The sequence below is a fragment of the Salvia hispanica genome, chromosome 3 (assembly GCF_023119035.1).
Source record: "Salvia hispanica cultivar TCC Black 2014 chromosome 3, UniMelb_Shisp_WGS_1.0, whole genome shotgun sequence".
NCBI lineage: Eukaryota > Viridiplantae > Streptophyta > Magnoliopsida > Lamiales > Lamiaceae > Salvia > Salvia hispanica.
In genome coordinates, this window is record NC_062967.1 from 53,404,389 (window position 1) to 53,420,289 (window position 15,901).

At 34.0% G+C, this 15,901-nt stretch overlaps 3 protein-coding genes and 1 pseudogene across 5 annotated transcripts; 1 reads left to right on the forward strand and 3 right to left on the reverse strand.

Moving 5' to 3' along the window:
- Positions 1-933: 933 nt before the first annotated feature.
- LOC125210501 (rhamnogalacturonate lyase-like) lies at positions 934-4,425 on the reverse strand. Its single transcript, XM_048110049.1, has 14 exons — positions 4,366-4,425; positions 4,156-4,277; positions 3,819-3,872; positions 3,636-3,749; positions 3,412-3,531; positions 3,190-3,325; positions 2,817-2,990; positions 2,562-2,720; positions 2,350-2,456; positions 2,178-2,268; positions 1,795-2,093; positions 1,532-1,648; positions 1,280-1,406; positions 934-1,186 (listed from the first exon to the last, which is right to left on the reverse strand). Exons 1-14 carry the CDS (start codon positions 4,423-4,425, stop codon positions 941-943), a joined length of 1,926 nt encoding a protein of 641 aa, XP_047966006.1. The 3' UTR covers positions 934-940.
- Positions 4,426-8,050: 3,625 nt separating this feature from the next.
- On the forward strand, positions 8,051-11,308 carry LOC125216084 (E3 ubiquitin-protein ligase HAKAI homolog). Of its 3 annotated transcripts, none has more exons than XM_048117704.1 (5): positions 8,051-8,193; positions 8,351-8,665; positions 9,428-9,486; positions 10,002-10,498; positions 10,579-11,308. In XM_048117704.1, exons 2-5 carry the CDS (start codon positions 8,414-8,416, stop codon positions 11,127-11,129), a joined length of 1,359 nt encoding a protein of 452 aa, XP_047973661.1. In that variant the 5' UTR covers positions 8,051-8,193; positions 8,351-8,413; the 3' UTR covers positions 11,130-11,308. The 3 variants fall into 3 exon arrangements, with proteins under 3 accessions (XP_047973661.1, XP_047973662.1, XP_047973663.1); XM_048117705.1 differs by having other exon boundaries at positions 10,594-11,308; XM_048117706.1 differs by having other exon boundaries at positions 10,633-11,308.
- A 797-nt stretch (positions 11,309-12,105) lies between these two features.
- On the reverse strand, positions 12,106-13,509 carry LOC125210502 (annotated as a pseudogene).
- Positions 13,510-14,156: 647 nt separating this feature from the next.
- On the reverse strand, positions 14,157-15,176 carry LOC125210503 (glutathione S-transferase T2-like). The gene has a single exon (XM_048110050.1). The coding sequence runs from the start codon at positions 15,174-15,176 to the stop codon at positions 14,157-14,159; it is 1,020 nt and encodes a 339-aa protein (XP_047966007.1).
- Between the last annotated feature and the right edge of the window lie 725 nt (positions 15,177-15,901).

Here is a 15,901-nt window from a genome sequence, read left to right on the forward strand (position 1 = left end):
TGTGGAATCGATTTTCCAGAATTGATGCTTAGGATTGAAAAATATATGCAAATGCACAGATTAAAAGCCCATATTTTCATTTGCTTAGATTTCGTCTGTTTTTATTTTTATTTTTTTGAAAGAGAAGTAATTGGTAAAGAACTGAAATAACTACGATAAATTTTTCTTACAATAGTTTCATACGTTAAACAAGTGAGATTAATAATAAATTCTTAATTCAAGGATTTCATCAATCGAAACATCCTTAAATTTATGTTTCGATGTTATATATGCCAGGAAATAGACAAATGCTAATTATTTTTTCTATAAACATATGGAATGCGAAAGAGTGCCACAGAATAAATAAATAGAAGGAGAATAAGAAAATTAAAAAAGAGAGTATCCTTTTATTTTATTTTTGAGGAAATAATAAAATTAAAGAATCTAAAACTGAAATTTTTGTTTTTCCTAATGGGTTTGAACTGTACAAAATTAACTGAGGTAGTTAATGCATGAATCTATCGGTAATTAATAGTGGAAATAATAGAAAGTTAACTGCGACTTCATTTTATATTTATTTGGGGAGGTTTGCTTTAAAACTTGGATGATAAAGAATGAATGCACGTTTAATTTCAGGACGGTGCGAAATATACAATTCACTAATGCCATATGATCACATTAGTCACAATATTAATTCAATAGGAGTAAATTTAAGTATTAATAAAATATTAATTACATCTAATGGACAAATAAAATTATATAGAGTAGTACATATTCTTTGCCTTATTTTCATTTTATTTAATTCCCATGAATCAATTAGAGAGAAACAATATATGTATAATCAAATCGATGTGATTATTTAAAAAGTGACTAGATTTTCATAACAATAAACGAAGACAATATTATTATTAGATCTAAATAGAGAATTTCATATTTTGTTTCTACTGTGCTACTCCTATATTTATGGCGTTGGGCCTTCTAAACGTATATAATCGTACATGATACTATTAAAGGGTCCAAGCTTTGAACCATTCCTATTTGCTTGTGTTAAGAATAACTTGTTCTCTCCCACAACAAGTTTTTGGCCTTGCACCGGGATGCTGTAGAAACGGTACAACCCGTGAATCCCATGTCTTGCTAATGCATTATCACGGCCTATGAATCCCGTCTCGAAATGTGGAGGGGATATTTGATCGTTGAAACGTACCTTAAATTAAACAAGATTGATACAAATATATAGGAGTTGAGTATGTGATAGTGAATTAAAATTTGATTGATGGTAAGAAAAATGTGAAGGTACTTGTAAATCTAGTGCAGTGGCTGATGCGAGGGCCAATTGGAGAGTGTAATTTGCTTGTTTGTCGACGGTATTGAGGTTGAACACTATTTGCCATGTTGTTGTTGTATATTCTGTCTCTCCCATTTTCCTAAATTGAAATACTAATAGTTATATATATATATATATATATATATATGAAAAGGATTTGAATACATCCCTATATATATATAGGTTTAATAAAATGAATAAAAAGAGCAAGATAGCTAGTGTTACCTTGTAACATGTGCGAAAAACCAATCTGTTTTATAGTTGCTAGTCCCAATTGTGAAAACAAGGTCATTTTTAGGGTATAAATCGGTGTAGCGATCCCAAAGCCCATATTGTCGGAACCTGTCAATATAAGAAATTTAAGAGCATTCACGTCATAAAATATAAAGTTTAGAAAAATTCTATTTTTTAGGGATGACCCAAAATGGAAATAGTTTTTCTTTTTAAGGGAATGAGATAGTACATTATGTGCACAAAGAAATAATTACTTTTGAATGGGAAGTTTGTATGGATGAAGCTTGAATTTTGGATTAGGATCCGGAATGAAAAACTCGGCAGCAGTGCGATCTGGAGTCCCAATCTCCCACAAAGTTGGACCGTTTCTTGGGGGATCGAACACCAGGTTTTCAACCTTGACACTAGATCCAGGGTTGATGGTGATGTCGGATACATGTTTAAAGTCTCCTACAACTCCAGGAACCCATCCAAACAAGTTGTAGGTTCCCGGAATCACATTCTTGATCTCGAAATTTCCCTCTTCATCCGTCCGTGTCCAAAATTGATACCCCTAATTAAAATCCAAACCAAAGATATCACAATTAATCACATGAAAATTAATTGACCTTTCATCCAAGTGCAAGCTCAAAATAACCTTATTCTCAATCTGCCATGACCCAGCCGCCCCGGGTGGAGCTAATCCCACATAAGCTGAGCCAGCCGGCATAGGTTGCTCACTAACCAACCTATCAACATCAAAATAACAAGCTAAAATTAACTAGACAAAACATAAAAATAGTAAAGGCCATTTTCATATATAATCGTACCGATCATGAACAAGCAATTGACCGGTAATAGATCCCCGTTGATCGGATTTGAGGTATTCGATCGAATGTAGGAAATTATACGGCCAATCCGCTTCCTCCTTTTGCAACTGATCAATCGACCCAAAGAGAAAACATAAATACAATTCTCTCTACCATATTCAAAATCAAGTCCAGAAATATAATTGTGTGATTACTAGTATATAAATGCATACCCTTAGTTTAGCGTCATTCCAAAGAATAGAAGGATCTGCTAGAGCAGAAGCATTGGAGTTGAGATAGATAAAATTAGGACCAATAACTTTTTTCCAATTGTCTTGAGTTTCAAACTTGACATCTATGTCAGTCCCAATATAATGTCTGCTGATGAACATCTACACATGTAGGAAGGTAGGTAGGTAATTAGTTGGTAGCATAGTACTATAGTATTTTGTTTCAAAATTAACGGAGTTGTAAAATAAACTACTTACAGAGAGGAGAATTGGACCAGTATGAGATGTGAGATCTTGTTTGATTGGGCCACCTGTTCGAAATTCATTGCTTGGAGTGATCATCCAAAACCCTATTGGGACATTGTCATTGCTAACCCATCCATGGACCTTATTGTCAATGTTGTCGCTTGAGAACAAGTATTTATCGTCCACCTAATACATATATCATGTTTTTGTCTATCAAATATCTCAACTAATTAAGTAGTACCGTGTACTTTGGGATGACACCGGTTTTAATGTCAAATTGGAAAAGAGATAAATAGAAAAAGTAATTGAAATATGAAAGTTGACTAATTTTATGGAACATACCAAAATGGAGACGAATGGAGTATAATACTTTTTAATTACATACCTCTCCGTTGAATTCGGGATTAGTTGCATTTTTCAAGAGAACAGCTTCCTTATAAGCAAGTGGTTCGCCAGATTCACGATCTTCATACATTGGCATAAACCTTTGCCTTTCATCAGACATAGCCATGTAGTGAAACCTATGCATAAATGAAGTGAGATTCAATTTTTATATACTAGTACTACTTTTTTTACATAAATATTATATATATTTAATTGTTCTTACTTATTCTCCTGAAGCTTGAACACGATTCTTCCTTCTTGTATAAGAAAAGAAGGCCACCCTTTAATTCGTTCGAGTATAGCATATGTATAGAATCCAGGGGACCCACGCAGCATCACATATCTATTTAATTTGCCAAGAAATACTACTATTAGGGAAGAAAAAAAAAAGGTTTTCAATGCATAATTTTTTTAAAAAAAATATGTTTGGATTTATGATAATTCAACCTTTTATCAATGTTTAATGGGGCGAGTGAGCTAGGAGGAGACCATGTTCTGGTAAATGAAATCTCAATTTGATTTTCACTTTGCGATATCACCTTATAATCTGTTCCTTCCAAGCTGCACAAAAATATTAGTTAGTATTAATAAATTAATTCGATTTAGAATTATGATTATATGATTACTTACTTGTCAGTTTTGCCAATGCTGCTTGATGCCTCGTTCCAAACAACGTCCCAATGCCTGATATTAATATATATAAAAGAACAACACTCAATCTTAATAATAATAATAAAAAAAAAACCATTTTAATATTATGATGGTCGGTTTCTAAATAAAGTAGTAGCAAGATATAATCTGGATTAAGTTGTGAGATTATTTAGTAAGAGAGGGTTGACTATGATTAATAATCACATGACTATCCATTTAGGATTAAGTTATGAGATTCAATCTCATGAGTCAAAAATAATACAACTTTAATAATGAGATATAATCTTCCAAATTTAATTATGGAATATGACTATACCCTCTGTCTGTTTCTTTATCTTGAGTTTGAAGCAAATTGTCACTTCCTTGATATGTTATATTGGTGATTGAACCACCGGGTAAGGTCAATGTGATGCTAACTATTCCATTACTCATCTCAACCTGCGTATGATCCATTCTAATTAATTCATTCATTCTAATCCAAATTAAATTTAATTAACAATCTTGTCTAATTTTAAAACTTACTCACATGATTACCACGTTCAACAAGTGTTACTCCCTCATCCTGAGATGCCAAATCCACCACCATTCCTCTGCATGAAATCGTTCAAATATCATCGAAGCGGAAATTAAAAGAATAAAAAATCCACGGTTAATTTGTCAATAAAGTAAAAGAAATACTAAATGCATCCACTATAATTATTCTGTCACACCATTAAGATTTGAATTTAGATAATATTTCCAAGACATAATTATAATTTCATATATATTTATAAATACATCTCGACATGCCTCACATATGCACGACTTTTACAAATATTTATCAGTGCGACAAATTAAAAAATCGTTAAGGATATTTTTTAACGCAAATAAGGAAGCTAATTTGTGTTTCTATATATACCACCAACGCTTCAAAAAGCTTCCTTATTATTAGTGTACTAACCAAAATTAGAGAACGCAAATGGAAACATCCTAAAAATACAAAAAATTAAATTAATCTGTTTGTGATTTTGAAATGCTTTTTTTCATATCCTAAATTTTTGTTATTTTTGAAAATTTTCGACAGCAAACAATTGCATCTCGACTTTTGCATCCTTAAAAAATAAGGGCATGTTTGATAAGTTAGTAATACCAAGATAGAAAATTATATATGGACATTTTTAATTGTTTGATATCATACTTAAGCTTAACTCAAAGCCCAATATAAGACCAGGGCCCTATCTAATCTTACCAAAATTATAACATTAACCTTGTTTATGTATCCCACCAATTTGTCAAGTTAAGCCATGTTATTTAATATACAATACAAATTTAGATAATTTCTTTTCTATCAAACAACAACGGAAAAAAATCATATCTTTGCATATCTTGACATGAAGCCCGTATTTCTTATCTTGTTTTACATATCTTCTCATATCCCATCTTTTTTATCAAACGAGTCCTAAGTATATTACGTATATGTATTATATTAACACAGATATGATCTCACATAATTCTCTCGTATAATGACAAGTCGCAAGAGAAAAAAAAAATAAGAACAAAAATATTTACCTGTTAACAGTCTGAGAATGAATAGGCAAAAACAAGGAGAGCAAAACCATTCCAACCCACAACATCATTTGGATATTTTCCACTGTTGTTCTTAAAAATACTAGGCTGCGAACAATTCAATTTAAATACTAAGCCAAATATATTACTATGCTATGAATAAAAACATACACAGTATCCTCCTATTTATATAGGCGTCAGTCTACTTACTATGATGATGAATTATATGATTATCCGTATAGGATTAACTTGTGAGATTAATTTAGTTAGGAAAGTTGTCTATGATTCATTATCCTATAATTATCTATCTAAGATTAAGTTTTGAGATTCAATCTCATAAAGGATAAAATTGAATAATGATCTCAACAAGCAAAAATAATACTCGCAGTTTGTCATTTCGGAATGTCCACAATTTAAAATTTTATTTACTTTTTTCCATTTTTTATAAGTGGATCCACACTCCAATAAATCATTATAATCACATTCCATTATAAAACTTATATATATAAAGTAGACCTTATTCCATAAATTTTTTTCACCAATTTTTCTTCTCATTTCTTAAAATCCATACTAAGTCAAAGCGAGACTTAATGTAATAAATTTTGGACATCTTATTTTGGAGTACTAAATTTACATCAAAGATTTTTGGATTGGAACTATATAAGTTGAATTGATTACAATCTATTGCATGGAAATCCCAGTACGTTTTTATGGCGGAAAGTTATATGCTACATGATCTTGTGTTAGTCCCACAACGTAATTTGGTCTCCATAATAGCCAGTAATCACACACATACACATACACCAAAATTATGTGTATTATATCGTATTACATTGACAAAAATACACATAGATGTCGTTCGGTTGTTGTGACTCATTATCATATGATTGATTATTCATCTGAGATTAAATTGTGAGATTACTTTAGTTGGAGGAGAATAACTACGATATATTGTCATAAAATTATCCATCTAAGATTAAGTGTCGAATTTAATGTATAATAAATCAAACATAACAAATGTATTTAATCATGAGATATAATCTTTCTCAAACTAGTACGGAGTAACATGATCTTTAATTACTCAAAACAATTCGGCATAGACATCGGTACACGAATGCATTCATGTACTTTTGAGAATTTTTTAAAGAATTACTCCTCCGTATCCATTTGATAATAGTATATGTCACAGTTTTATCGCCTCGTGCTTTAAGAAACTTATTGACTTTTAATTCACTTTTACTTTTATGTACTAGAAGGTCCAATAATAAAGGTTCTATTTTTTACTGGCTTAATTAAATTTTAAGAAATTGTATAATTTGTAAAATAAATTGAGTAGGAAAAGCTATTGGAATATAATTCTACTTTCATATATTGATTGTAAAATAATTATGTGAGTAATATGAGTTATAATATGAGATCCACTTACTAAAAATAATAATAACGAAACAAAATATTTATTGATGGACATGTAAAATAAGAAAATTTATAATAATAATCAAAAAAGTATTTATTTAAAATATAAATATAAATAAAATTAGTTAATGAAATATGAGATAGTAATGTAAAATAAGATATTATTACTGAATAAACAAACAATGATAACTAAAACATTTAATAATGGACAGACTAAGTACATGATTTAATTTAAAGTATCATATAATTATATTACTCTCAATAAAGTCGTTGTCAAAAAGCAAAAGAATATAATGTCGACTACTTAAAATTGTAAAGAATGGACACGTTTAAAATAAATAAATTGTGCTAATATTTATTTGTAATATATCAGTAATTTTATTTTATAGATAACTTTTATTTAAATTATAATTTTTCATTAACTTCTAATTGATAATAATTTAGCTTTTAAAATTATACTTCCTCCGTCCCTAATAATTTTTTTACCATTAAACCCGCCACAAGTTTTAAGAAATGTACTAATAAAAAGTTAGTTGAAAACTTAGTGGAATGGAGTTAATAATATAAAATGCGAGTGTTAATAAGTTAGTGGAATACAAAGTCTACTACAAAAAATATTAAAAGTGGAAGGTGACATATTTATTGGAGCGGACAAAATAAGTGACAAATTTTTAGAGACAGAGGGAGCAATATAAATTAATTTTAAATTTTTCTCAACAATTTCACATTAACATGGCAAAAACAAATATGATAACAACCAATTTTTTTTATAGAACGACATCATTATATTCTCAGTATTAATTAAATATGGTGATATATCAAGAATTATAGCTTTGTTGTTACATCATATTTAAATTTGTTGCAAGAATTTCAAAAATATAATTTAACTTTTAGAATATATGGAACTATTCAGAAATCTTGATATTTTTGAATGTGCGAATTTTAATGTACAATTGGTAAAATATAAAAGAAAAAGAATGAGTAAAGAAATGAAGCTTACTTTATTACAAAGAGAAAAGTTATAAAAAATAAAAATGAAGGCGAAAATAAAAAACTGCCGATTTTTATGGAAACGAGCCGAGTAATTTAGATTTATTCCTTATTTATGAAACAAATAAAAAGATCCACTAAGCCCAACCGATGAATGTAGTGTAAAATATAAGATTCCTGGCCCAATAGCACTATAGAGAAGCCCAATGAATTTAATACTACAGTCTACAGCATAATTTCCTTATATCATCAGATCCCTCTCTTTCCAAAATCATCAATACACGAATTAGGTTTTTCTGTGAGCTTCGTCAATCTGTTTTCTGTATTTCTGGCTTCGGTTAATAGCTTCAATCGCTGCTAAGCTCAGCTGCAATGTACGATATTCACTGATTCGGAAATCAATAAGGTAAACAACCCTCATCTCTTCATGAAATCTCGCAAAACCTACCTAATCGGCTTATTGAGTGTTTCAACATTTGTTAAAATTTCACTCTGAAACTTTCAATTGATAAATGTCAGTTTCTCAATTGTGACCTAGCTGGAATATTATTGGATCGTTGCAGGAATAGGAGCTTAAGCAGTGGTTGTTTTCCGATTTGAAATTTACACAGACTAGTAGTAGTAAGATGCTGCAGATTCGGCTGAGCAAGCCAGCTAGTGAAAGCGGTGCAACTGCGAAACCTGTGCCTGTGGACACTGTTACAGTCGCTTGCCCCGATCATCTCGTGCTATCTGATCTTCCTGTGGCGAAGGGTTTGGGTACAGCATCTGCAACCGCTGTTATCAAGTCTGTTGGACGCCGCTCCCGTCGCCAGCTCGGTGAGCGTGTTCATTTCTGTGTTAGATGCGACTTTCCGGTTGCTATATATGGGCGTCTGGTGAGTAATAGTACATTTACAGTCTTTTAATGAAATTTGAGTTTTAAATAACCTTATGCCATGGTATGATTTGAATTGCGAGTCAGAGAAAATGATGTTGTTATAAGTATGTTTTTGTGTGGTATTCACTGAGACCGACATGCCACTATGTTCCTGTGATGCATCTGTTTCCTTCCATAGTTTGACTTCATGAACAAATGAGCATGTGCTGTGTTTTTTTGTTGGTTTTTGTTTGGGTGTGTTTACTTTTTTGGAGAAAGTAGTAGTCTAATCCATTGTTTACTAAAGTGGATTGGGCTTTGGGATGTCCGAAGGTCCTTGATAATTTCTCATTTGAGCTAATTTTGTTTGATTCAGATCCATTGAAAGGGTTGTAGGATTGGAGAAATCCTAGTGATGAGGATTAAAATACTTAATCATGTATCTTATGAATCATGACAAGTAAAATGCGCCCCTAAATGTATTGCTTTAAAACTGACAGTCACTTTTACAGGGACACCTTTAGCTACTGATGATCTTATATTTAAAAAGTTATTATTTGTATCTTGGTTTTCTTTATGAGTCTTTATTTTTGTTACACGGATCATGTAATCATGGTCTACAAGAACCTATGCTTTTATGTGTTAGTAGTTGGCACATCTTGGTAAATGTATCTGATCTTTTTAAAGATATGAAGAAGAGTGTTAAAGTCATTTCTTACATGCAGCTATTTGCTATGCTTATATATTTAGTTTAAATACTAACACAGTTTTTTTATTGCAGAGCCCATGTGAGCATGCCTTCTGTTTGGACTGTGCCAGGAGTCATTCTCTTTGTTATCTGTAAGTCACACTTTCTTATACATCTGGTTCCTTTGTGTGATAGTGTGTTGCATTTTGTTGAGGATCTTGGTTTTAAATCCTATGATCTCATGAAGTCTGTCAAAATTATGGTTGTCATTTCTGCATCAAAATCAGCTGGGTAATGTACAACAAGCAAAAATGTTTCCATGGACGACTTAGTACACTTATGTTTGAAGCTGCCAACACAACATTCTTATCACTTGTCAAGAAATCAATTACTTCAACTACTGTTAGAAATTAAATGAGTGAATTGTGGTTAAATTTATGCTAATAAATTAGAGGTTCATAAACTGGTTATTTTCCAGTATTTTGCATAAATTTATGAAGCTCTAATGTGAGCCTTTTAGTATTAAGGAGGGTTCTGATGGTGTCAAAACACGAGAATCTCATATTCAAACCTTTGTTTTGATCGTTTGCTTTGATAGTTCATTGACCTTGTCAGTGATCTGTGGTAATGCATGACTTCAACCATCCTTTGCATTTATCTTCTACAGTTGTGATGAACGCATCCAGAAGATTCAGACAATCAAACTGATGGAAGGAATCTTCATATGTGCAGCCCCTCGTTGTCTCAAGTCCTTCTTAAAGAAGAGTGAATTTGAGATGCATATAAACGAGTTCCATACTGATCTTCTTCACCCCAATAAGGAAAAAGAAGGGAATGAATCAGAAGCGATGAGTGCTAGGAAACCTTCAACCTCGGATACCACTGTTCAAGCACCCTCGAGGCCAATTTTCTCTCCCCATTCAAGTTCGCAAATTCATGATCGCGAAGACAAAGCCCAGCTGCCTCAATCCAGGGATCAACCACCTTTGAAACCTGCTGGACAGCAAAGGCCAACACCACCTTTTCCCGGACAAGCTCCAGATCATCCATCAGAGCACCCTGATGGTATTCCATCACATCCCTTTGATAGAGCTACTTCCCAGAATCAGTTTCCTAGGCAAACTTTTGAAGTTCATGGGCAGGGTGGTAGTCGACAAGATTCAGGTCAGTTCCAAGGAAAACATATCCAATTCTCATTTCCCCTAGTACCTGCAACTCGTAACCTTTTAATTATATTGTACCAGTTAACCCAAATTCAGGTCCAGCTCCACCTCAATACGGTTATCCTCCTTATGCAGCTGATGGAATGCAACCGTACTTTGGTGCACCATATGGAATGCCAAGACCAGACTCTGCACCAGAAGGTGGACAAGGACAGGGCTCGTTGCTTGGTTTCCCGCCCAGTCCTGCTGGACCCATGAATTTTCCTCAAAATTATCCACAGTGGAATGCAGTTCCCGGTTCTGTGCCTCTGGAACCTCCTATGGCATCTCAAGGATCTATGGATGGCTATATAAATGTCGATCCTCAAGGAAGAGGATTCTTCCAGAATGATTACGGACAGAATGCTGGGAATAAGAGTTTGGAGCAACAGAGGCAGGGTGGGAATTTTGTTGACCCAAGGGACGGTAAAGGAATATTGGCTCCCCAACCGCTTCATCTTCCTCCACCACCTCTAAGACCTCCTCCCCATCTGCCTCAAGGCAGTTCATACTCTGGTGATGGGAATCATGATGGACCTCCAGGCTTCAGCTGGCCAGCAGAGAGGCGGGATAACTTCGGAGGTGGGGAGTAGGCTTGATCTTTTCTAGCCTGCTGACTCATCTTCAAATTAGGTGCACAACTCCAGCTTTGGCTCCATTTTGTTCATGTTTGGGAGCTTACTTGAAACTGTAAATTTTCTAGTGTTCAGCATGTGAACTGCGTAGCTGACATTTGGTATAACTTTAAAATTAAGACCGTCTTTTGAGGTAACCGTCTTTTGAGGTAATCTCAGTAATTGAGTTTTCTTGAACATCGTGTACTTAATTAGATGATTCAACATCACATTGTGCTAAGAAATCAAATAATGTTTAAACCATAAGGGTGTTTTTTATCGGAAAATTTTCTAAGAATAGTACTCCGTCCATCTTGCCACAAGTGATCACTTCTTTTTAGCCTGAGATTTAAGAAAATGATACATTACAAAATAGTGGTGAGAATAAAGTAGGAAGAGATAAAGAGATACCTCCTTTTGTCCACGAATATATGGCCAAATTTGTTTGGGCATGGGTGTAGTGGATTATACGCTCTATTATCAAAAGTTTCCTTAAATAGAATTTGTCTACTTTTAAGGAGCATCCCAAAATGGTAAATATGGTCTAGTTTTAAAGGACGAAGGCAGTATGTTCTCTTGCGTTGATATATTTCCCTAGCCAAGTTGGAAAAAAATAGTTTTGTAGTTTGTTTTCCTTATTAGACTATGTTTATCAGCAACCACCCAATCCAACCCAACCAACCACTTTTTCAATATTTAATTCATTTCTATCTCCTCCACATCTTCCACATCATCAATATTCATCCAACCCAACCACCCACATTTTCATGGTTTATCAATGACCACCCCAACCACCCAACCACACTATTATATATTTATTTTTATATTATTTTTTAATAATATTATTAATACATGAAATACTTATTGTAAATTTATAGAAAAACGTAATAAATGACAAACTAAAAATTATAAAAACAAACAAAAAAAATATATATTACAATAATTGAAATATGAAATTTAAAATACATAATTGGTGCTCATACATAAGATGAAAACTAGACATTCAATTGCAATTGCCGAATTTTGCCCATATATGCTCAACCAAATCGTCTCGCAGAGCTTTGTGAGCTTCTCTGTTTTGAAGTTGGGCTTTGTTTTTCATGTAAGAAGCTAGACTCGCAATCCTATTCGTAGAATATATGAAATCATTATTCGCATCTCCATCTTCATTCTCACGACTACTTTGTCCAAGTCGATCTTGAATAAATTCTGCTGGATCACAATAGTTCGAATATGTGCTTCTTTCGTCTTCCACTATCATATTGTGCAAGATTATGCAAGCAATCATTATTTTCCCCATAATATCACGATCCCAAATAAGACATGGACATTTGATAAAAGCAAAACGAGCTTGCAAAACACCAAAAGCTCGCTCAACATCTTTTCGCGCAGACTCTTGATGTCGAGCAAACAACTTGTGCCTCATCGTTTGTGGACCTGGTATAGATTTGACAAATGCCGCCCATTGAGGATATATGCCATCAGTGAGATAATATCCCATATTTTTTTCGTGGCCATTTACTATGTAATTGACCTTCGGTGCTCGACCTTCCAAAATATCATCAAAAATAGGAGATTGATCAAGCACATTAATATCATTTCTCGAACCTGGAGTTCCAAAAAAAGCATGTCATATCCACAAATCTTGAGATGCTACTGCTTCCAAGATGATTGTCGGATTCCCGCTTCTTCCGGCATATTGTCCAGCCCATGCAGTGGGACAATTCTTCCATTCCCAATGCATGCAGTCAATACTACCCAACATGCCTGGAAACCCACGTTGTTCTCCAATATGCAGAAGTCTTGCCAAGTCTTCTTCGGTGGGCTTTCGCAAGTACTCATCGCCGAAGTTAGAGATTACACCTTCAACGAACTTGATGAGAGATTTGCGAATGAGTTGTGCGCTCATTCTCAAATATTCGTCGTGCAAGTCGGCCGCCGCCCCGTAGGCCAACATCCTCATCGCTGCTGTACATTTCTGAATTGCAGACATACCAAGTCGACCGGTAGCATCACGCTTCTGCACAAAAAAGTTGTCGGTGTCGATGAGCTTGTTAATTATTTTTTCGAACAAAGGTTTTCGCATGCGATACCTTGTTCGAAAAATATCTGGAGGATAGATTGGATCTTCAGCAAAGTACTGCTCGAAAATAGTATCATGACCCTCTTCGCGTTTCCTTTCAATGTATCTCCTTTTAGCTCTAGCCGTCTGGGTTGTAGGTTGTGAAGGCAAGGTTGTTGGCCAAATAGCTATATCCTCGATTAGTTGATCGAGTTGCTGATTTTGTTCAACAATTTTTTCTTCCCATTCATTGTCTTCAAGAAGATTGAAAGCTTCAAAATTAGAACTTGATGACATTTTTTAGGGAGAGTTGGCTCAATAATCGTGAGAGGATTTGTGTATAATTTTCTTGAAGCATGTAAGTAAATATATAGAAGTAATTTGTTGAGCATAGGATTCCACTACTATCATTTGTGATCACATGGGTTGTCCTTGGATTCCACCACCACTTGTGATAGAAAATGACTTGTCATGTAATCATACTTTGATTTTCGTGATCACATGGGTTGTCATTGGATTCCACCACCACTTGTGATAGAAAATGCCTTGTCATGTAGCCATACTTTGATTTTCGTGATCACATGGGTTGTCATTGGATTCCACCACCACTTGATAGAAAATGACTTGTCATATAGTCACACTTTGATTTTCGTGATCACATGGGTTGTCATTGGATTCCACCACCACTTGTGATAGAAATGACTTGTCATGTAATCATACTTTGATTTTCTTGATCACATGGGATGTCATTGGATTCCACCCCCACTTGTGATGTCATGTAGTCATACTTTGATTGAAGGGCTTATCACATAAATTGGAAATTACATAAGCAACATAAATTAAAGATTACATACTAAGCAACAGAAATTGAAGATTACACACTAAGCAACAGAAGTTGAAATTTGCATAATAAGAAACATACATTGAAAACAGATAAACTACGATCAATTCCCAAATAATTCTGCTATTAGATTGCGTTTCAGCGTTTCTTCTTCTGGAGTTAAGTCCCTCCTAGCCATCAGCGGAGTAAGGATAGCTGCCTTGATGTTCCGTTCCTGAATATCACTAGCTGCTTTGATCTTCCGTTCTTGAATATCACATTCCCTTTCACGTGTAACTCTCATTTCACGCAGTGCTGCAGTGAAATCATTAGGGATTGTATATGAAGACGTTGCAACTTCTTTGCCTCTTCTTTTAGCCTTACTCTTAGCTTGATCTCTTCCGGTAGGACGTTGCAATGTTGAAGAACGACTCTCAGGAATGGAGTCAATTTGAGGTCCTCCTTCCTCACTAGTCCTCGACCTTTTTGAGCTCCCACGACTTTCTTCAAGACTATCTTCATCTGGCTGGAAACGCGTTGAACCAGTACTATTCAATTTCAATTCCCACTTAGGATTGTATCTCATCACCTCCTCAAACACCTTATGGTGAGTAAATTTTCTCTTACCATACAGTTGTTGAGCGGTTTTCTCAATGTCCTCTTTAGACTGGCCACTCGTAGCTCGATCATGCGCTTTTTTGTATGCACCAATCCACTTTGTGACATTTGTGTTGAGTCGTTTGTAGCGTTGTCTCAATGACTCTAAACTTCTTTGTTGGCCCATTCCTGGATTTTCTTTTCTTGCTTCCTCATATTGATCAAGAACCTTTTGCCATAGATGGGCATTAGTTTGGTTGGTGCCAACAACTGCATCCCTGCTCACGAAACAATAAGCAGACATTAATGACATGTCTTCTTGCTCACTCCAATCATGTGGAGTGTTTGAAGCACTCAAGTTGGTTGGTGATATGACTTGGCTTGAATGTTGGTTTTGAAATGAATTTTGGAATTGATCAGAATTTGGAAAATCATCAAAACTAGGGAAATAATCTTGAGAAGGATTAAAATTTTGGGAAGGGTTGTAGTTTTGGGAAGGATAGAAATTTGGGGAATCGGAGAATATATTATTCTCATCATCATCCATAGTTAGCAACAAAGTAAGCTTAAAAATATGAAATTTTATCAAACAAGAAGATTATAGGAGGAGGAAAGAGATATTTTTTTTTGTGTGCAAACTATAGCAAATGTGGTCTCTATTTATAGAGGAAGAAAAATTATGAATTTTGATATAATTTTTATAATTTTATAATATTTTATATTAAAGATATATTAATTTAAAAGTATATATATATCAACCAATGAGATTGTGCCATTTGGCACAATCTCATTGGATGATGAATGGAGACCACCTGGTTGGCTTTTGACATGAGGGAGACCGCGGTCTGGTAGTGCAAATGCATTTTATTTCATTTTTTTTTTTTTAAATGTGGGGTGAGGTGGCGGTCGACCACCCCACTGATAAACATAGTCTTAGTACTCCCTATGTCCAACTCAAGATATCCACATTCTTGAGTGACGCGAGATTTGATGAGGGGTTGTTAGATGGAGTAAGTAGAGAAAAAAATATAATTGAATATTTTAATGAGGAGAGAGGAAATAGAGAGATTTATTTCCAAATATAGAAAGTAGACATCTTGAATGAGACAAACTTAGAAGGAAAGGTGAATATATTGAGTGAGACGTTAGGGAGTTACTCTATTTTATAATATAGAGGTGTATAAAGAATGAAAATAAATAACATAAAAAAAATGAAGTTAAATTTATACTCCCTCCGTCCCACTTTAGGAGTCCCGGTTTACCATTTTTGGG

Coding starts and splice junctions, on each gene's coding strand:
- LOC125210501 (XM_048110049.1), bottom strand. CDS start 4,425: ATGGTGGTGGATTTGGCATCTCAGGATGAGGGAGTAACACTTGTTGAA. Junction 3,750..3,818: donor AGCATTGGCAAAACTGACAA/GTAAGTAATCAT, acceptor ATTTTTGTGCAG/CTTGGAAGGAACAGATTATA. Junction 2,269..2,349: donor CAATTGCTTGTTCATGATCG/GTACGATTATAT, acceptor TGATGTTGATAG/GTTGGTTAGTGAGCAACCTA.
- LOC125216084 (XM_048117704.1), top strand. CDS start 8,414: ATGCTGCAGATTCGGCTGAGCAAGCCAGCTAGTGAAAGCGGTGCAACT. Junction 9,487..10,001: donor AGTCATTCTCTTTGTTATCT/GTAAGTCACACT, acceptor TATCTTCTACAG/TTGTGATGAACGCATCCAGA. Junction 10,499..10,578: donor TGGTAGTCGACAAGATTCAG/GTCAGTTCCAAG, acceptor ATATTGTACCAG/TTAACCCAAATTCAGGTCCA.
- LOC125210503 (XM_048110050.1), bottom strand. CDS start 15,176: ATGGATGATGATGAGAATAATATATTCTCCGATTCCCCAAATTTCTAT.